The 23,081-nt window shown below is 39.7% G+C and overlaps 1 protein-coding gene across 3 annotated transcripts in view; it reads left to right on the forward strand.

The window, feature by feature from the left end:
• The window catches only part of FTO (FTO alpha-ketoglutarate dependent dioxygenase), a 341,170-nt gene that overhangs the window by 111,453 nt on the left and 206,636 nt on the right, over positions 1-23,081 (forward strand). For all 3 annotated transcript variants that reach the window (XM_081030799.1, XM_081030801.1, XM_081030800.1), the window contains one exon: positions 8,010-8,153. In XM_081030799.1, the coding sequence (XP_080886925.1) occupies positions 8,010-8,153 (144 nt within the window). The remainder of the gene's footprint in view (positions 1-8,009; positions 8,154-23,081) is intronic.

Consider the following 23,081-nt stretch of genomic DNA (forward strand, 5'->3'; position numbering starts at 1 on the left):
AAGTCTTTTATCTTCCAGTGTTCGTGTTGAGAGCTCTGATTTTTCTTTATCCTTTATGTGACTATTTTTTGTTGGATTTTTTCCTAATGTTGTGTCATTTCACAGTGATATTTTTTCATCCATTATACTGATATTTGGTAGGTCCTTTTAATCTGGAAACCCATATCTGTTAATGTGGGATATTTTATTTTTTTATTTTTGGGGGGGATGTTTTCTTAAATTACTTTGTCAATTATTTCTTCCTCTCAGATTTTCTCTCTAGAACCTGCTGGACGTTCCCTCTAATTTTCTTATTCTCTTATTTTCAATATTTTTGTATGTTTTAATCTGCTGTCTAATTTCCTTAACATTATCTTCCAACTGGTCTATTGAGGGTTTTTTATTTTTAAGTATTGAAATATAACATAGATCATTAATGAACAGTTTGGTGAGTTGCCACAAAGTGAACATATTTATGGAACTAGCACCCCGATCAATAAATAAAGCATATAAACACCCCAGAAATACTCTCTTCCACAGCAGTAACCACTGTCTTGACTTCTGAGGCCATACATTAGTTTTACACATATTTGAATTAGAATTGTAGCTCTTTGAAGGCATGGTTTGTGTCTTGATCCTTCTTTGATCTTCTTTGTATCTGTATGTAATGGACAATCCGTATTTGTTGCCCCAAATCAGTATGCATTGTTTGTTCTTGAGTAGTATCTGCTGTTCAGCTGCATTGTGATCACTCTCCAGGAACTCTTTGATTTCTGTAACTACAGTATCTGCTTAGAGTGCGGATTCTTTTGATTTCAAGTAGCAAATATCTGCCCTAAATAGGCTTAATTTAAAAGATGAGGAATTATCTCACTTACTACTGAGACCAGAGGTTTCATTGGCTTCAAGTGGACCTTGTTTCAATAGTAGTAGTGTGATCAGTTTCCAATTTCTGGTCCTTCATCTTTTGGCTCTTCTGTCGCTTTCTTCTCATGAGGAAAACCAACTTCTCATGGCCTCCTAATGATTTCCCTCTAGCTTTTTATGGTCACCCTCTTTCTTTTCCATGAGTTTTGGGAAGAGAAATTAAACACATACTTTGAGCCCTGGATAAAGCTTTGCCTGAAGCTAGATGAACAAATAACTAATCCTCTTTTGATTAATCCAGTTTGGTTCTGGTCTTCTTCTATGTTATTTACAACATAAAGGTTTCCTGTAGGTGTCCAGAACTGTCTTTGTACTTTCCTGAGGAACTGCTGTGTCTATTGTTAGAAGCTTTGGTTTGGAGGATGTATTGTTTCAGAAGTATTTCTGTTTCCTTTCCTGATTTCATATTATACTTTAGATAATATAGTGGTTTTGAAGCTTTAGCTAAGAGCAATTTTCCTCTCCTTTTCTCACTTTCACTTTTCTCCACCAAGTCCATGAAATTTGATGTAATGAGATTCTGCTATGTATGTGAATGTTTATGTCTTATTTTTTTTTCAAATGGTTAATCTGAAAGCTGACAGAGCCAGAATGATGTTGAAGGACTTTAGATTTTTCTGGACGTTTTCACCATTTGTCCTGAAATCCCAGAGAACTTATAATTAATTTTACTCTGAAAAGAGAGTTTTTCTCTGAAAAGATATTATGTTTGTCCTGAATTGCTTGTCTTAAGGCTTCTGAGCCCAGCTTGTTGTTACAGATTCCGAGCTGGACTGATGAGCTTGAACTTTTTCCCTTCTAACTTACCTGAATTCTCCATCTTCCCAGGCCACTGAGTCCTCATGGAATCAATGAAGGAGGAGCTCAGTGTCGGCAGCAGGCGTGACAACCAACAGGGAAAGTGTTTGGACCTTGTAGAACTGCCACGGAGGATTTTCCTTGACTGACCTTCCCTAGGGAGAGATGCAGTCCTTCCCGAGTGTTTCCCAAATGTTCTTTAGCTTTCACCATTTGCCATTACTTTGGAAACCTGCCCAGAAAAATGATACAAAGTCTGCACATGGACGCTTCTGCCTTCCAGGGGATCATTCTGAACAACAGGTCTGCCCTGTGAAGAAGTGTTGAGTGTCTGCCATTGTCCTCAGTAAAAGTCTAAGTTCCTTGTTGGTCACAAAGCCTTCCGTGTCCCGGCCTCTGCCCACCTCTCTAGCCTCTTCTCTTGCAAATCCATGTTATTCATGGGACACTTGTTCAACTCAGAATCGTTTATGTTCTTATACACCCACCCGCCATTGCCCTCCTTGAATGCGTCTTTCCAACCTCACACCTTCCCTTTTCACCTTCTCTCTCCCTCCGTCTTTCTTTTTTTTTTCTTCTCCCTCCATCTTTAAAAACAGTTTCCCCGTCCCAGATGCTGGAATGTCATAGATCAGGGCCGGACAGAAAAAACATCGTTAGGCTTCATATACCAGCTGCCCATCTGTAACTTCAGGGTTTTTCCTGCCTCAAGATCTGTGATGTGGATAGGAAGGGACCTGCTATTAATACTTAAGCCTCTCTAGGCGTGGGGTTAAGGGAGCAGAGAAAATATTTTGCAAGGCCAAAGTCTTAGAAATCTTAGCACTCGGCCAAAGAAATAGGGCTATTTTTTAATGTGTGGTGTTGATGAATATATACTTACATATCAGGGACATTACTGACATATGGTATTAATGGTGTATATTATTAAATATTGTACAAAATTTCAAGTGATATATTTTATTTGATTAGAACTCTCTTCCTTCATGCTCAGGCTTGTATCTTTTTTTTCCTATGTAACGGTGGCATATCGCTTTAAAAATGTAAACAAAATATTTGATGGCATGTATCTTTTATTAAATGGAATTAATTTTTTTCTAAAAACTTGAGCATAAAAAATCAAATTGGCTAATTTTGCGGGGATGGGGAGAGTCTTAGACATGTATAACTTACATTTAAACTTTGCATTCTTTTGGATTTTGTCCCATCTTTTCCTTCTTAAACAATGTGGTTAGTGGGAGCTGGGAATGTACCAAACACACTGAGACACTTAAAATCCTTCCAGTGTTACTGAGGCTTAGAGGCAAGTAGGAGCCTACCATCTCTGCTTGTTTCCAAAATAACACGGGGCAAGAGTAATCACTTGCAGTCGCAACAGATAATTACAAGTTGATTTTATTGAGCAAGTGAGCAATACTATACTTATGCAATAAAAAATTTATCCGACCTACAGCTTCCCTCCTCCCTACCCAGCCCAAGGGGGAAACAAACCTTCAGCAAAACATTATTTTAATGAGCTCATTTCAAAGGTGCTGGATTTATGGGACGCATCAGGAAACACTGATTGCAATTACTGTCTCTGTTTGTCGTTCAAGACTTTATTGGTGCCATATTGAGAAAAGTGCTAGGATGAAAGTGAGAGGGGAAAGCATTCGAGCCGCCTGGTAGCCTATAAAGTTTACCACGTATTAGCATAACCATACTCAGTGGTATGAAAACCGTTGTCTCTGTAGCTTAAAATCATTTCTTGTACAATTAAATTGATGTGACCAAAGAGGGAAATAGCAAAAAACTTCTTAAAATATTTCTGTTGTCTTTTTCATGTGCTACTGGCTACATCTGTTGTCATGTGGGTCCCCCTAGAATGAAGGGGGGTATCACAAATAGGAACATATGATTTCTCAGATCAGTATAGTTTTGCTCAGTGGATCTGGACATCAGATAATTTAGCATGAATGATTGTGTTGTATGCTAGTGTTAATCACACTCCATGAGTAGGTGGCTGTCGCATTACATCACCACTATTTTAGCCAGCCTGGGCTTCCTGACTATATGTGCAGTAGAGATCTCTGTCAGATTACGGATATCAGGACTCTAGAGGAGGGCTTGGCAGATGTTTCCTTTAAAGGGACAGATAATAAATATTTCTGGGTTCGTGGGCCTCATTTGTCTGTGTCTTTGCTATTCGATCTTGCTGCTAAGTGTGAACACAGCCATGGACAGTGTGTGAATGAATTGGCGTGAGTGTGTTCCACTTAAACTTTGTAAAAAACCAGATGACAGGCCTGCTCTGACTGTGGACTGGAACAAGGGTCAGAGACTTAAATGCCTGTAGGGACCAGGCAGTTACCGCAGATGAGTGACATGGCTGACAAGGGCGGCCGGTAGCCGAAAACCCATGCTTTGTGTACAAGGGGCAGCTACTTCTTACCTGTCTCCACTTTGTGTATAAGGGGCAGCTACTTCTAACCTGTCTCCACTTGTGACCGGCTCAGTGATAGCCGGCTCAGATACTGTAATTCAAGAATAGCTGGAAATGTATAATTTTATGCAGAGTACATTTATCGGTGGGCAGCTAACTTAGATATGTTAAGGAAATCAAGTACAGATCAAGCTGTATACCTTTGTGAGCTCCTTTCTGCTCCATGGGATCTAGTTTTGCAAATTCTGGTATTCTTAGGTGTAGCTATGTATTATGTATAAATAAGAACTTCCTGGACAATGTCATCAGAATGGAGAGAAAATAATCCAGTTTTGATGGCGCTAACTAACCCTTCTAGTGCCCATGCACACATCAGTAATTGATCATACCATCTTTCCTGCAGTGCTTGGAGACAGTTGCAAAATTCTTCTCCACTAGGGCTCAGAAAAACCACAACCAATGAATTAGTTGGGTCCCTTGATATGTAAGGTATTTGTCGTCCCTGTTTGAGAGGACTCTCCTGCAAGTGTTTTTGGGATTAACCTAGAAAATGGCTTTGGACGTTTCACTGTATGATTTTATTCTAGCTAAAAGCGGCTTAACTAAAGAGTATTTGAGAAAACATCTATCAGAAATAACCACAGATATGAGAAAAGGTGCGATTCTGTTCCTATGGCAGCATCAGATTTTAGATTCACACTTAGGGAATTGAAGACTACCCAAAGTTGGATGTGCCCTTAAAGGTCATTTAGTACCATTCCTTCCTTGAAGAGACCATGAACTTGAATTTCTGGTCTGATTTTTTTCACCATACCTGTGCCAAGTCATGTGAATGAGTAGTTATAAAGGGGAGTTCCTTTTTTCTTTTCTTGTACTGCCTTTGATCCTTGTGCACAGTTACTGTAGAGTAAGGCATTGGGAATTTAGGGGTGCTGTGATGGGGGTGTGCCATCTTCGACGCATGTACTTCTGGATTGTGTACGTGACATGTACGTGATGCAGCCTAAGTAAAACATGCTTTAGTGTTCATTTCGATCACATCAAACTTTGCATCTTGTCTTCCTTCATCACTTCTTACTCCACCTCTGTGAGTATAAACCCTACTTGTCTTTCAAATTTGATCTTCTCTAAGAATTCTGCCCTGATTGTTCAAACCCTCCTTTCTCTACACTGTCTTCTCTACACTTCCTAGTATTGAAAACTGCACTAATTTAGCAGTGTCACTCCTTATTATGTTATTTGATTTAATTTGTGGTGGTGTTTTTATTTCTTCTTCCTGAATTCACATTTTCTTTTCTTGCCATCCAGCACAGCGAGGACTGTGAATGGTGTGAATTGAAAGAACATTTTGTTTTGAAGCGAGCAATTAGTACAAGTGTTCCTTGAATGCTTTTTGTGTGCCAGTGACTAGGGCTGTAAATGGGTGAAACAGAAAAATGAACCCTGCCCTCAAAGATCGGAGTCTTAGTGGATTCAAGTCTAATGGAATTTCAAGTGTTCTCTCACTTGTAATCCTTGATGGACATTTACTGCATGAAAAGCTGCCCTGGGGCATAGCTCGGTTTTATTCACTGATTTACCCCCGTGCCTGCGTCAGTGCCTGGTATATACTAAGTGCTAAATAAATATTCCTGAAATGAGCTTTTACAAGTTTTTATGGAGGGCCGTCTTCCTGCAGGACTGTTAGTGTAGGCAAATTTTTGTGTGTCCTTTCTGCTTCCTTTACATGTCTCTCCCACCCCTGTACCCAGCCACATAGTTCTCCTCTCAGAAAAATCAGTTTAGTGTATCCTTCTTGGACTATAAGTACATATGTACAAACACATGTCTTTGTATTTTTCATACAAATTATAGCCTATTAGTTTCTTTCTCTTAAAAATATATCGGGTAGTTCTCTATTGGTTCATAGTCATGTTACTTTTAGTGCCTATGTAGTATTTTATTGCCTGGACATCTCATAATGTATTTAACGAAAAACTTATTGATGGACTTTTAGGTTATTTATGATCTTTCACTCATGTAAACAGTGCCACAATATACATCCTTGCTCAAAAGTCATTTTGCAACCTCTGCAAGTAGGAATTTTAGTATATATTCATTAAAGTAGAACTGAGGAATGCTTCTAAGTTCCAAGAGTTTGCGCATTACAATTCTGATAGGTATTGCCAAGTTGTCCTCTACAGAGATGGAGTGTGCCATTTTGCTAACACCATATTTTATCAAAGTATTTGATCTTTCCTGATCTGATAGGTGAAAAATATCTATTGTGGCTTTAATTTGAACTTCTCTTAGATGACTAAGTTTGAACATCTTTTTATAGCTTCACAAACGCATTTTATGACCTCTTATGTGTTTTGCCTTCATAACTTTTGCCCATTTTTCTATTTGATTATTGATGTTATCTTATTGATGTGTAAGGAGCTCTTTATATAGTAAAAAAAAAAAATTCCTGGCTATACTTGCTTCTTTATGTTTTCATGTGAATTGGACAATCAGCTTGCTTAGTTACCAACCCCATTCATCTGAAAATCGGTCCTCGTGATACTTTTATTCATGTCAAATTTATAGATGAATTTAGGGAGAAATGACATTTCCGTGATGTTCAGTCTTATTTCCCAAGAACTTAATATGTCATTACATTTGTTTAATGTTCTTTTGTGTTCTTCATTAATATTTGAAAGGTTATCTTCACAGAGAGATTGCACATATCAGAATCTTACTAGATATTTTTATGAGAATTTTCTGAATTTGCCTATTGCTTGAGATTATATTTTCCCTGGGTCACTTTCAGATAAACATCATATTTGCAAAAGAATCTTTTTTCTTATTAAAAAACCTTTTACCTCTTTTTGTGTCTAATTGAGGCTCCTCTGTTACGCCACTCCAAAGGGCACCATTGTGTCGGCTATTCTTCCCAGAATAATGTTTAGTCATTGTGGTGATAAAGGACATTGTTTTCTAATTCTGATGTTTCCCTTTTAAAATATGATGCTGGGGTTGAGATAGATCAGTATTTTGTCATCTTAAGGAACATGATAGCCAGTTATTTCTATCTTACAGAGGTTTTTATCATGAAAAGATGTATTTTATTGAATACTTTTATGTATCTCTGGTGACTCATGATTTTTAAAAATTATGAATATGATTAATGTTAAGTATAAGTTTTTGCATATTGAACTATCCTTGTATTTCTGGAATAACTTCTACTTAGTATTGTGGATGGTTATTCTTTCAATGTCCTGCTGGATTTGGATTCTATTTCCTTATATTTATTTAGGACTTTGAATTGATTTTCAGGTGGGTGACTGCTTGTGCATTTGTGTATTTGCGACTCTGTGTGTGTTTTCTCTTTGGTTTTTGATACATATTATTCTATTTTATTTTCATGAAAAGAATTTGGAAACTTTTGTTTTTATATGGTCTTAAACAATTTAAAGTGTATTGAAAGTACCTGTTCTTTAATTGTTTGGTAGAATTCTCCTTTGAAACTGTAGGCCTGTATTTTCCTGAGCAATTTGACAACTTCCTCTATACCTTTTGTGTCTTGTTTAGCTCTTCTATCTCTTCTGGTGTCGCTTTTGGCAATTAATATATCCCTAAAAACTAACCATTTAATCGAGATTTTCTAATTTATTTGCTTGGAATTGAACAAAATAATCTTATTTTCCTTGGCATCTGTGGTTATTTCCTCACAATTTTAAGATGTTTCAATTAAAAAATAAATGATATGTTTAAAATATTCTAAAGAATATTTTTTTTTATAAATATGATGTAAAGGAGGATATTTTTCTTAAAACTTGAGTTATTCCTAAGATAACTATTGTAAAAGTCAGAACTTGAGATGAAACATTTCCTTTTTGGTCACTCTGTTCTCTTTTAACAGGCCCTGAAGAGGAAAATGAGGAGGACCCTCAACTCGAAGGCAGAGATCCTGATATTTGGCACGTTGGTTTCAAGATCTCGTGGGACATAGAGACCCCTGGTTTGGCAATACCCCTCCACCAAGGAGATTGCTATTTTATGCTTGGTAATTAGCTGGATCAAAACTTTGCTGATGCTTTGTTGTCTAAGGTTTAGATTACTGGGTACATATTTTGAATATAGCTTTTGAAATATGTTTCAACTATTTTACAGTGATAGTGAAACTTTTACATGTAACTATGTAACTAGTTGTGTTTTTTTTTTGAGATAATGCTAATTTTTCAAAGTTGCTTTTCTTTTCATTCTCAGTGTTTACAGGGTTCCCTAAATGTGCTAAACAATTTTCAGGACTCCTCATCAGAGCTACTATGCCATCGAAATCAACTTATCAGTGTGAAGGAGTTTTTTTTGATTTTTTTAAAAAAAATTTTATTGGGGAATATTAGGGAACAGTGTGTTTCTCCAGGGCCCATCAGCTCCAAATCACTGCCCTTCAATCTAGTTAAGGAAGGAGCAGCTCAGCTCCAGGTCCAGTTGCGATTTTCAATCTTTAGTTGCAGGGAGCTCAACCTACCATCCTATGTGCGAATTGAATTGGCAACCTTGTTGTTGAGAGCTCGTGCTCCAACCACTTGAGCCATGTGTGGGGGGGGGGCTCAGTGTGAAGTTTTAAAAATAGTTCCCTGTTGATATACATTCTCACTGAGGAGGTTTTTTTATTTTCTTTTTTTTTTCCTGTCTTTTTTTTTCAGTTTTGAATTTAGTTTCTTTTCAAGAACAGGGGACCTGATAACAGGGCTTTTCTCTGCACTTGTCATTTAGTTCTTTGGGAAGCAGTATTTCAGCTGTGGGTAAGCCAGCTGAAGCTGTGGGGTTTGTGGGGCTTTGTTTTTCCTTATTTGCTCTAAGTTTTTTGTTTTGTTTTCGACTTTCCTACTTCTTTTCTGATGCACAGGGAGTGTACCAACAGCATCTTTTCTTACTCATTAAGCATCTCAGGATTTGCTCTCTCCTTGGCGGTAGCCCCTGGTTATTCAGGGTTTGTTTCACTCTTACATGGGGGATCTACGCACGTGTTGGTTTTAGAGCTGATAAGCACCAAGACTCAAAGCAAGTATTTATTACAAGAATTATTTCCCAATTGAGTATTTGTAGTACATGCTCTGTATGCTGCATAAGGTTCTGGAGGAGACATTGGGAATGGAGAAAACTTCTAGGAATTCACAGTTTGCAAGTTCAACCATTACGTCATTAAGCACTTTCCAAATTTCACTCATTCCCACATCAGCTCCGACGTTCTTGCCATATCCCTGTGCTACCTTACTGTCACTTACATAATATTTCTAAATAAGCTCACCTTTTCCCTTTTACTGGAATGAATTCATTTTAGTAGATTTTATATTACTACGTTAAGTGGAAAACCAGTATCGCTTGGCATAATTAGAAGAGTTTTATAAATAGAGAAAGTAAAACAGTATTAAGTGCCTGCAACCTTTTTTTTTTTTCTTCCTGAAGGTCCTGCTTCTGAGTCCTCTTCTGGTTGTGTTAAAAGGGGAGCTTAGTCACTGTTAGAGAGGTGTCCACTGTATAATGGTACCTCCCTGAGATGTCCTGCTTGTCAGCAGGAAGGTTGGAAGGGCATTTTGTAGGGAATGACTTTCTCACAGTGTGACTCCCTGGTACTTACTATTGTGTCCCTTTGTCGCCTACATTCTTCTCACGGGCTGATTCCTGCCTTTGTTGAACAGGATCGAAGGAAGCCCTAAATCTCAGTGCCTTCCATCTGCACGTGGCCTTACAGTTTACACATCACTTTCCCCTAAGCCAGCTCATCCAGTCTCCAAGCAGCCTTTGAGCCACCGGGCGCATGCAGATTGTTCTTTTCTTAAGTAATTGCCTAAGGTCACTCAGTACGAGGCAGAACAGGGACCAGGGTGGGTTCCAGGGTCTCTATACAGATGGCCCCTGACTTAGGATTACAGTTTTTTGACTTTACGATGGTGCCCATTTCAGTAGAACCCGTACTTGGCGGTGACACTGGCTCCCTGATGCTGCTGGACAGCGGCAGCAAGCCCCGCCCCCCGTCACCCAGGCGACCACAAGGGTAAACAACCAATAGGCGGGCGTGTTCACGGTGTGAGGTGACTGGCTCACGTGAGTGTTCTGAGCACGTTGATGGAGGCTAGGGTTAAGCTGTGAGGTTCCCTAGCGGAGTTTGCTAAACACGTTTTCAACTTCCCATCGGGTTGTTGTGATGTAACCCCGTCGTAAGTCGTGGGCCCTCCGTGAAGCGTTTTTCCTCCCGCTAAGGGATCCCTACACCCTGAAATCTCTGTGTGGGAGTGTTTGCAGGTGAAGTTCCTATCTGCCTCTGCCTCTCCCGGCCTCGGACACCAAGTTTCTATTCTGAATTCTCTGCCCCATTGTTGGGTATGTCTGTAGGTAAAACAGGTACCGTGTTTCCCCGAAAATAAGACCTCGCCGGACAACGCGTCTTTTGGAGCAAAAATTAAGATAAGACCCGGCCTTATTTTACTATAATGTAAGACCGAGTCTCACATAATACAAGACCTGGTCTTATATTAGAGCTGATTGTCCGGCGAGGTCTTATTTTCGAGGAAACGGTATTATTTCATTTTTTAATGTACCACCCAGTTACGGAGATTTACCTTGAGGAGCAATGGGTGTTCATTTCAGCCACTCAGACCACTTTCCTTTAGATACTTTGTTCAGGAGTTTCTATTAACAATTTGAATCTTTAAAAGAAATGAGTCCGCATGGTGCCATCTTTGATAGCTTTGTTAATTTTCTGTATGTAAAAGCAGTAAATGCACACTGTAAAAGTTCAGCTACCTTTCATGTATTTATTAACATCTCGTGTGTTCTTTTCTGATTTGAAAAGTAATGTATTCTCACCGTAGAGAAAAGAAACTGAAAAGTATGAAATGAAAATATAAAAATCCGCTTCATGCCCGTTTTGGTATATTCCTTTTCAGTCTTTTTTCCTACACATATATATGTCTGGAATGATAGTAGTATATGGATAACAGCCACATTTATTGGGGAGTAACAACAAGTCAAGCATTCTTTTAATCTTTTAAATAACCCTAAAAGTAGTATTAGCTATATTGCAAAAGAAAAGATCAAGGTTAGATTGATGTGGTTACTGAGCCATGGTTATACAGCCGATAAGAAGCATGGATTGGAACTTGGCATTTTGTTCCACTGGGGCTCTGCCACCCCACGTGGGGCCGTGCCCCCTCACCCCCCTGGGCGCTGGCCCCTGCTGTGGGCTTCTGCGCGCCCCCTCTCCCTCCCTCAGCATTGATGCTCGACCTCACTTACAGGCTTTAGGACTACGTTGTTCAGGAAGGGAAACAAAGAGGACGACAACAGTCCATTTGTTTATTTTCAATTTCTTTTTAAAGTTAAGTTTTTATTCTTGCCTCTGAAATAGATTAATAATGAAAATGTTAACTAATTACATTGTCCTTTTGGATATTTATATTTTGAATATTTGTATTTTGAATATTTTGTTATAGTGCATATACGTTTTTAAGTATATATTGGGTCCCTTTAGCTATTGAAGGTGATAATACTTCTAAGTGAGTATTACTATTTTATAGGCGCTAATATCCAAGACATACTATCTGTTCCTGATTTCCCAATTCCTGCCTTCAGATATAGGTGAAACAGCTGGTACCCCACTGACGGGCCAAGCACAGCACAATGTACCCACAGTTTGCATTTAGAATATATTTTCTTATTAAGATGTCATATTGGATTTCTAAAATGAATTTTCCTCCGTCTCCTCTTAAACAAAACAAAACAAAAATGAAAGCAACCATAGTCAAATGCTCCCTTTTCTCTTGACTCTGGAAAATCCAAGTCCTCTAAGGAGCTCTGTGGAAGGACCTCGGCCCAGTGCTGATATCTGAAATCTGAACTTCATAGCACTTATGAAAAGGAAACAGTTTAGCTCAATTTATAATAATATATTGGTCTGCAGAGGAAGTGCAGACTGAACCCTGCTGTCTCAAGTAAATACTCCAGGGGTGTCTGATGGGGGACTTGTCGGGTGCCTGTAATAAATCCACCGCCTGTGGGAGTGACTGAAGGCCCTTCTGGCGATGCCTGAGGACACGCTTAACTGGGGTTGTCACGGTTTTACTTTTAAATTGGAATCTTTGCCCTAATCTCAGAGTTAGACATGACCAGATTTGCAAACAGATTTACAATTTTCACTAATTTTCCAACCAGGACTTCAAAACACACTTAGAGGAAAAAAATATACTCTGGTCTTTTTCAGAGTAGGATGATTTACTTTGCCACAGATGTTTTCCATAGACTGAATGTAACCTGGGAGTTAGGGACTTAAAAGTGACTTGGAGACAAACTATGGGTTTTTCTTTTTTTTTTTTTTTTAGTGGAACAGATTATGCACTTCAAGGGACATCAACCAAATTATGTTTCTTAAGCAGGAGCCGGGTGTGGAGGTGGGGTGTTTCAGGACAAAGGTGAATGCTAGGTAAACAATTGGCGCACCCCCTCCCCCCCATCGCTTAATTTATCGTTATTACTTTTTACATGTCACTGTTCATGACTCCGTTCTCTCTGGTGTCTTTACTTTGGTTACCTTAAATCCAACCGAACTCATTTTCAAATATCTGGTGTTACTATAACAATCCGTTATTTCAAAGTTACGGTTGCCCAGTGAAAATTCCACTGCAAAAAAAGAGAAAGCAATGTAAATCTGAATGCGTAATCTTTGTTTGTTTGGGTTTTGCTTTACCTCACCAACAGTTGGGGGTAAAACCCTGAACAGGCCATGGGTTTTCTGTCAGGTGGCCAGGTTCCGGACTCACTGCATTGTTGTTGCCTTTCTAAGCCGCTGCCCCCCTGGCCCACTAGTGGGCATGATACTTGCTTCCCAGGGTCGTTGTGAGGCCTAGTAAGAAAATGGGCGGGAAAGTGGGATGCAAACGGCGATTGAATGTGGGGACGGATGATGAAGACTGGGTCCAGGCCATGGTTATCCGAGAACCAGTGAGGCGAGGAGGTGGCAGAAGAGTGCCGAATGCTGTGTTCTTATCCCGCTTCCTGCTCCGTGTTTTGCCGGCTCTGCACTGAACTATTCCATATATATTTCCGTAGCTCATGAAGGAGCTATGGGAAAGGGAAATCTTACCCATCGATGCTTGAGGCTGCGAAGAGTTCACATGTGGCCATGGTTGAACCAGAGCTCTTGGTAACCACAGTCTTACCCTATTTGAGGCTGAACTGACAGTCTGCCCAGGAGCTTTTTCTAGGTGAGGTTCATGGTATTTGTAATACCTGTGACTCAGAGCAGCAGGACCCGGCGTGCTGGGAACCTTTGCTGTGCTCCAACCAGAACACAGGGCATGCTTCTCTTTGGAGGCAGCAAGAGCCACTCCGGTTGGTCAGTTGCCCTCCGAGCAGGAAGAACAGACGCCTCTAGGAGTTTAAAGTCTCTGAACTGAGGCTCCTCGGGGACTTGACTTTGAGACTGTGGTATCTTAGTAAATCCTCCAGGTGGGCCTCCATTCTGCCCTGTTTTAGACGTTTTATTCAAAGGAAAAGGCTTTTGTTATTTTTTTTCCCTCTGACCCCTCTCCCTCCCTCCCCCAACCTCTGACTGACCAACTGAAGTAAAAAGTACCTGTAATTTATGGCTTAATCATAAATTCTAAATAATTATACTTTATTACCTCTCATGGGTCTTGAAAGGTAGGTGCCATGTTCTGCTTTCTGCCAAGGCCAGGGAATAATAATACAGAAACAGTAATAAATTATAACTTCAGGCTGCAGTCGGTAAGCTTGAGGAATTGCCATTTAAGTGGAAAGAGCTTGAACAGCCAAATGAGCATCTGTCATGTTTATTTTCACTTTGAGAAGTAGAAACATGACAGTCTAGTTTCAACTGCTTGTCCAGTGTGAACTTCTGGCGTTCTCTTACCTTCTCGGCAACTGCACTGTTTGCAGTTCTTCTGCTACTCGCAACTTCTGCTACTCGCTTTCGGCAGGGTGAAGATGCGTCTCTCTTCCTGAGACTTTCTGCCCCCAAATGCTGACATTTTCAAACTTGCAGTTTTGGACCTGATGCCTGGTTTGCTCTTGTTTTGTATTCAGGAGAGGTTGGGAGAGGGCATGGCTTGTGAATATGCTCTTGAGGCTAGGAACCTGAGGGTATTTCTAGGTAGTTGAAAGGATTTGCCCACCTCTTATGCTTTCTCAGCATATTCAGTCTTTTTGCTTAGGTCTGTGTCATTTTGTCTCAAACTTTAATTAAACGCGTGGGATGAGTACCTGCTGAGGGCCAGGCACGTTTCTGGAGACTTTGATATATTTTATGTGTTTCTCAGAACCAGCCTATCAGGTAGTGTGTTTCCCCCAAAATAAGACCTAGCTGGACCATCAACTCTAATGTGTCTTTTGGAGCAAAAATTAATATAAGACCTGGTCTATATAATAATATAATATAATATAATATAATATAATATAATATAATATAATATAATATAATATAATATAAATATAATACAAGACCGGGTCTTATATTAATTTTTGCTCCAAAAGACGCATTAGAGCTGATGATCCGGCTAGGTCTCATTTTCGGGGAAACACGGTAGGTACTCCTCCCCCTCTGATCCCCACTTTTTCCCAGAGAAGAAGATTGATGGGTATGTGGGATTGACTGCTAGTGGACACATGGTTTCTTTTAGGGCTATGGAAATGTGCCTCGAGTAGTTTGTGGTGATGGTGGCACAATCCTGTAAATATACTACGATATAGTGAATTATGTACTTTCAATGAATAAATTGTTTGGTGTGTGAATTCTATCTCAGTAAAGCTCTTTTAAAAAAAGAAATTGATGCTTAGAGAGGTAAAATAACTTGTTCAAAGTGACATACCTAGTGAAACTTGTGTTTGAATCCAGGTTTTTCTGGGACCAAAGCAGTTGTTACTTCCATTGAGCTTATCTCTGCTAATTACAGTCATGGAATCTTTTGTCTTTAAAAATGTGGAGAAAAAAGTAATTGAACCATGAATAGATAAATACACATATATTCTCACCATAAACGATTCAAACAATATGGAAGTACATAGAATACAGTGTAGAAGTATTCTTTTACCTTCCTTTCCTATCTGGTCCATTTGTAAGTATTAACATTAATATAATTATGTTAATTTATGTACATATATGTTGCTGTTGCTTTTAAAAAGGCACGGAAGGGACTTTATTATATATATTACTATCCTCGTAGTATGTCCTGGAGATCTTTTCATGTAAGTATCTTATTCATCTTGTTATTGGTATTACAAAATTAATATATGTACAAGGAAATAAAGATTCACACAGTTGAGGATCTGAAATGGAAAGTGAAAAATGCTTTGCCACTTACCCCAAGTTCCATTTCTTAAAAGTAACTAATTTTCACTGTATTTGCATTATATTCTTTAAAGGGTTACCTCCTCAACTCTTACACATATGCGTAATACTTCTGTTTCTTCATCGAACATCTTTAAGTTCATCAGTTTTACCGTTAAGAAAAAATATGGAATTGGCTGTCTTACAGTGTTTCTCACTCTGGCTAACTTTTGTTAGTTAACATTTAGTTTTGTTTTTCATGAACTTTATAACCAACATATAGATACTCTCTCTTGACGTTCAGCATGTACGATAGGGAATTAAAGTTCTCTTTCAGCCATATCATTACTTTCATATTTTTGAAGTTTATAACGTTTACATACTTATCTGTAATTTTGATAAAGCTACCATGCTTTTGCTGTGCCGTGATCATGAATTTTGAAAGTCAGTACATAACAGTGCGTATGTATGTGTTATTTATTGCAGGACCAAATAGAATGACTGGATAATCCACTGTGATCACTAAACCCATGTCAATGGAAAGGGAAAGCTGTCAGTGTCAGGTCGAGATGAACCTTCATCAAAGGCCCAGAAGCATGCTCCATTTTAGCTTGCTTTGTGTTTGAACCACGACTTTCTTGTGTAGCGCTCCCTCTCCCCCAGGAATTCATGGATGCCTTTCTTTATTCTTATTGATAGAAGAATCAGGCTATAGTGATATCTCTATGTCAGTAGATGTTTTGTCATGCTATCTATGTAATGTTTTGGTAAGTGCTGAGTTCTACAAACTCACCTGGCACAGTTATCATACTGAGATTTCGTCTCATTTCACTCCTCTGCTAATTCCATTTCCTTGGGTCCCATGTCTTCCTCTTTCTTGGAATTTTCTAAAACTGCCTTCTGGCTACAATATTTTACATTCCTAAAAATTGGTAACCTCTCCAGCACCTAACACAATACTTTGAACATGGTAGGTACTTTAATAAATATTTATTGAGTGAATGAGTGAATGAATAAACCAAGGATTGGCTCTTTTTTTACTTCTCATTTCATGGCATTATGTCTTGGCCATATAGCAAAAGGAAATATTTATTCTGTTTTTGAAAGCTCTTGGCTACAAAAGGTTTCGAAATCCCTTCCCCAAACAGATGGCCCATTCATCTAATACTTGGGTCTCTAGAGATACCTTTTAGACTCTTCCGTGGCACTCTGTTCCTTCAGTGACTGTGCTTTGGTTCTCTATTTCTAGTCCAAATACCCATGTGACGTCCCAGAATTTTCCAAATTGACACAGTGCCTGGATCAATCGGTACGTTCTCTTTCAAATCTTTTATAAGAAAGCCACCAAAGGTAACAAAAATGCTGGTTTCTTTTAAGCTGAGGAGGAATGTGCTACTGTGAATCGTGAGACCCTTCTATTCTTCCACGTTTCCTTCAGTCAGAATCCGCTGTATTGGGATAATTCCGCCTCTGGGTTGGGTGAGTGGAGTGTTTTCCCTTTGGCGGACAGTCTTACTATACCGTCTTTGCCTCTCTATCTACACAACATAGCAAAAGCTGTGGAAAAGAATGTTTCAGGCTTTTAATTTGATTGCACATCCTGTGTGTATGCTTTGCCATTTCTGTCACAACAGTGGAAGAAGGACGATGAATGATGCATTTTTTATTTTATTTTTTTAAATTAATCCTTGTTGAAACTTTGAGCCCAGAACTAGACCAGGAGTGTTTGTCTTTCCTGAATCAGTCCCTAAAGCAGATGTCCAGGCCAGGCTGTGCGCCCCATGATGGAAGATTAACCAAGCTCTTCCTGTGGAATAATTCTTCTAGGCTCAGTAAACATTTTAAAATGTTTAAAAACATATAAATTGTAGTCCTCGGTCAATCTATTGTAGTGTCTTTGGCCTAAAATTGGCACAAACCTTTTTCCCTTGTCTTTGTTCACACTGTTCCCTCCCCTGAGTCATGCTTTTCCCTTTATCTAGGTGTATGTATATCTCACCTGTTTAGGGGTGACATTAAAAAAATTTAATTACCCGCAATGCAGGGGCACCAACCAACTAGCGCAGATGCTGTAACTCTCTTCCCCCTTTGCACTACAGTGTTTGATACAGAAGTCTTATCTACTAGAGCCAAGCTTTTAGAGAGCCAGTACTATATTATATATATTCTTCTATAGCACACAGCACTCAGTGCCTTGTACATAAAAGGAATTTACCCCATATTGGTAAAGAACATCCTGTTTTCCTTCTTCGGTATTAGCTAACAACTGTAGCCATCTTCCTCAATTGCCAATGGAAAATGATATGTGAGATCGGGGTGACTAAAGAGGGGAGTCAAAAGTTATATGACGAAGCAGAACGTAGAGTCTTAAGTGGTTGCTTCCGTGTTGTTCATCAACTTTATATGGAAAGTTCTGGTCCCTGCAGTTTGTTGGGGGTAATGGGCAGAAGGAAGTGATGGCTCTGCATAGATGAAGGGGGGACAGAAGGAAACTACTTCATTCAAGTTGTGTGGCAACGTAAGCCTCTGTCCCTTCTCAATGTTTCGTTCCCCCTTTCCCTTTCGCCCTCCTGTCTGTCTCTTGGGGACAGTTGCAGCCTGGAAGAGTAAAGGTAGCCCTTGCCCCGGTGGGGTTAACGTTCTTTCTGAATATTTAGAAAGCAAAAATGAATGATTAACCTCAAGAATCTATTCTCTTCCCAACCCAACGACAGACTAAGCATTCCATACAAGTTAATTTAAACAAAAGAGGGGGGAAGCTGTGTACCCTGAGGTCGTCTTCACCTCGGTACTTGTTTTTATACATGAGTTTTCCCTCCCACGGAAAATCGTATTTGGGGGTAGGTTTACTAACGAAAGCTTCTCCCGTCTTCACTGATGGCTGTAAGCCACCGTCTTTATTTGGGGAGTGAATACCTCTTTTCTGAGGCTCTCCTCAGTGACTGTCTCCCTTTGGATCTTTCAAAAATAGTGATACTTTTTAATAGTGATACACTTTTTAATAGTGATACACTACAATTTAAAAATATTTTTTGCCAGTTTAATGGGTGACCATAACGTGCTGCTCGTGTAAATGGCATTTCTTTACGTATTGATGAGGTGGTGCATTTTCCACGTTTGATGGCCATTTGTATACTTTTTTCTGTTGCTATTCATGGCTGATCATTTTGCCCATTCTTCTGTTGAGTGTTTTTCTTGATATTTACTTTCTTCAACTCTTCTGCTCGCTTCCTAGGTATTTTTTAAATACACCCTTTTGGATTTTTTGACTTAAAATTTTAATATATTATTGTTTTAGGCAAAACATCTTTACTTTCAATATTATTTTCCTATACTTGAATTAACTTAAATAACTGATTTTGAAACTATTTGACTACTTTTATGCTTGCCAGTAGTCTTTTTCTACTGTGGTTGTAATTATTTGGACTGCTCCCCTGGTCAGCTAAAGTGTAGGTTCCAACAATTTTTTCATGAAGTCTTATGGCAGTGTATTCTCTGAGTGGTTTTCTTTACCTTTGCTTATTAGTAGCTCCTTGAATAGCTGTAGGATTCCTGACTAACAAAGTTTCCCTCTTAAAACTCGAGATGTTGTCCATTGACCTCTGATATTTGATATTAGGGAGGTGTCTGAGGCCATCTTCATTTTGATTCTGTTGCAGTAAATTATGCTTTCTCTTTGCACATTCATACTTTATATTTAATATTTGAATAGAATACGTTTATGTACTTGGTGAACCATTTTGTGGTGCAGACACAGGCCTTTACACACCTTTGGAAAATATTCTTGTTTTTTTGATTGTTCTCGTACTTTCTGTTTTCTAAGATGCTTGTTATATATATTTTGGCTTCTAGAATCTGTCTCTCGTGTCTTCTCTTTTCTGTCACTAATTTTCATTTTTCCCTCTGAGTTCTAGGAGAATTTTTTGAGTTCGCCTCACTTCAGTAATTTGATTTTTGTGCAGCAGGCATTTTGTTGTTCACTCCAGCCATCAGCATTTTACATGAAACAATACTATGAAAAAAAAATTACTGCGAGCAATGTTTCCTGATCTCATACTGTCCCGTCTTCATGGCTAATTGCCTCTTTTTCACAGATACCGTGCCTTGTGGAATCAGGTATCTTCTCAAAATATTGAGACTGATAATAAAACATGTTTTCTGTCATTTCAAGTAAAACTTTTTCAGAAGAGACCGTTGTCATCAAAGCGATTTCTTTCTGTGGAACTGCAGTACTTTCGCTTGAGTCTAGCGATTTGTTCTTGTCTATTTCTCCTTGTAGAAAGAGGCCTAGTACTGGCTTTTGGTCAAATAGGTGCCGAGATTGTTTCCATGAAAACTTAGCGGAGATTGCTAGCCAAATCCTTCACTTGAAGGAAGAAGGGAGAAAATGGATCCTCACACGGCGAGAGAAGAGATTCGATAAACTGGAGTGAGTAACTAGCTTTTGTCTTTGTGGGGTGTAGATGACTGCATGCAGTATGAGCAGACCATGGCAGCTTTGGCCCATCCATAGCATACAGCTTGCCCCACTTTCTTACGTCACCAGGGCCTGGTTCTTTTCTCAAAGTGGCACCTTTTGCCAGAACACACCCTGAGGTCTCTGAGTACCACAGGTTATATGTATTTCGTGCTGCCCTGCAGAAGCAAGAGGCCACCTTCTGGGCACCCCATAACCTCTCACCTTCTGCCCTTCACCTTCTGAGTTAGGGGTGAGCTCTACTCTCAGGATCTGCTTGATATATTTCTCAGGATGCACCTCTTCCACAGTAGACGGTTGTGTGTCAACCTTCTTTAACCTCATCCCGTCTTTACTGTGTCCAGCACAACTACTTGCAGTGTCTGGCTTATCGAGCACCTTTCCCAAATACGTCGTGCTGAAAGAAGTTTCAATCCCATTTAATATTTTGTTGATCGTCTCCTTGGGAATCTAGGAATGGGGCAGCTAGAGGCCTGAGTTTATACGGACATCTTGCTGGGAAGTTTCCCTTCCCCCCTTTCACTGGCTGTTGAATTCTGAAAATGATCTCGGTCATGGATGTCTCCACATCTAGGAAAAATAAGGTCATAAATATTAAGATTGAGGGATGAGAATGGACAGGTGAGTAAGAACGCAAAGCTTCAGTGATTGTGTGACACTGGGAAGATTGGATTTCAGTATTGGGCTTATTTAGCTCAGAAAGGCTTACTGAGTCTTTAGCAAAGCTCTTGATTGTTACTTTAAGAAATTTGGGGTGAAATAGCCCTAGCGACACACTGAGCCGCAACACCGGGGAAGTAACGGCAGGATTAAATTTAGAGGGGCCAACTGTTGGGGTTTGTCCGTGGGGAGGTGTCTCAGGATAAGGGACTTCAGTGTTAAAACCAGGAAAGTCCTGGGCATGAATCGGTCACTGTAGCGTAAATGAGGCCTCTGCATCTGTGGTCTTTTATATACAAGATGACATTTCATGCTGCATTGCGTGTCTGGAGCTCTGGGCCCCCGCTGATGGAGCACGCAGCATTGAGCCAGCTCACTGTGAGCCTCTGCTCTTTTTGTTTTTGGTGAATACATTTCATTCTACAAGCTCCGATTCCACATGAATCTAGAGCCAGTCCATTTTTAACTACATTTTGAGATAGTTGTGGCAAATAGCCACTCTTTAATGTTTTCTGTCTAAAAATTTATTCAGAGTCGTCTTTTAAAGCTAGGAATGTCTTTTTAGTACATCCTTTGACAAGGACAATCCATGGAGCTCGAGCCATATTTATAGACTTCGGGTTTTAGATAAATGAGACGCTCTTAAAGGAAAATTACAGGGGTCTTTCTAAGAGTCATAAAGGATTAGAGACAGTTGGGAGCAATTTCAAAAAGAGTTGTTTGATGAGAGAGTTGCCAAGGATTTCCATAAATACGGTACAAGCCAGAGTGTTACCTGAAATGCCGTGTTCTCCACTTGACCTGTGTCAGGTTTATCCGCCCTCCCTCTGTGGAACAAAAGCACTTCACAGATCTGTTCATTAAGATGATTGTTTCTCCTTATGATGTCTCTGGGTCCTATTATTGATGGCATAGGAGCAGTTAGACGTTTATTTGAGTAGGTAAAGATGAGACTGGCATTTATGTCTGTCTTAGAAATTGTTTCAAACCTATATGGGAATCTGGCCTGGAGGAACCTCCTCCAACTTCTGCTTGTTTGTTTGACTCTGAAACCCCCTGTAGGCAAAACTGTCTGGACCAGCTCAGAATTCTGGAATGTCCTGAATGAGCTGGAAAAGAGAGTGGCATCCAGCCTTCCTCAGGCCGTAGCCCCACTTCTGAGAGCCCTGGCCTACAGAAACTGGGTCAGCTTCGCTCCTATCTGTTAGCCTTCCTTGTCGCTTTTGTATTTGCATTTCAAACTCCAGATATATCCCTGATGTCATCATCCCCACCTTTCATTGCATTTAAAAAATAATGTTTATGCAGTCTCCTAATGTTTTGTGACTTACCATCATCAGTTGTTCCTGCGAAAAACCACAAAGTTGCTCTTTGTTTCTCTCTTTCCGTCACTTCACGTATCCAGTCTGTTAGCAGGTCCTATTGTTTTCCTCTAAACTCTGAATCCGGTCACAGCTCACCGTATCCCCTCACCGTGTCACTGTCAACGCCTGTTGCATGGATCCCTGCAACAGCTTCCTGACTGGTCTTCCTGCTTCATATCAGGGTCCCTTTCAGTCCTCTCTGTTTTCTATAAAGCTGCCACAGTGGCCTAGGTTAAACTTAGATCACAGTTTTTCCCTGCTTAAAATTTTCTAAAGGCTTCCCACGTTGTATCTGTAATAAAACCCCCAATTCCCACCACGACCAACAGAAATGTCCCGAATCTGTTCAACTTCCTGTCTGCATCTTGCCCACCAGGCTATGCTCTCGCTGGTCTGCCTTGTTTCTCCAGCACAGCAAGCTCATGCCCACTTCCATGCTTGGCTCTCTCTGTTTCCTCTGCCTAGACGTCTCTCCTCCCAGAATGTGGCATCGCAGGCTTCTCACCATTCAGATCTCCTCTCAGCTTCCCTGTCACCCGTGCAGGTTGTGTATGAAGGAGTACACTATTCCGTTGTGCCCCTGCTGACTCTTAACGCTTGTTAAATTATCCTTTATTTTCTCCATGGCACTTCCCATCTGAATTTCTTGTCTGTATCTTCTCCATTATAATCTCACCGCCAAAAGAGAAGAGATTTTTTTTGTTCACTGTGCCTAGCAGTTGCTTCCCCAAATATTAAATTAAGTAATGCAAATAAGAGTTTTCCTTTGCTGTGAGAACACTCCGGGCGAATAACTTTGTATAGTTATGTAACTGCGTATGAGTATATTACTGGTCTTAAGATGGGGAAGTAGGCAGTCTTAGAGGTGTTTTCCGAAGACTTTTCAGTTGATATTGAAAAAAGAAAAAAAAGATGATTTTTTAGAGCAGTTTTAGATTCACAGCAAAATTGAGCAGAAAGTACAGAGAGTTCCCGTCTACCCCTGACCCCACTATTCTTCCCACTAATAGCAACATCACCACCAGAGTGGGACATTTTTTACACTCAGTGAACCTACATTGACATGTCATTATCACTGAAGTCTATATTTTACATTAGAGTTCACTCTTGGTGTTGTATATTTTATAGATTTTAAAAATGTAT

The sequence above is a fragment of the Rhinolophus hipposideros genome (genome assembly GCF_964194185.1).
Source record: "Rhinolophus hipposideros genome assembly, chromosome: 21".
NCBI classification, from domain to species: Eukaryota; Metazoa; Chordata; class Mammalia; order Chiroptera; family Rhinolophidae; genus Rhinolophus; species Rhinolophus hipposideros.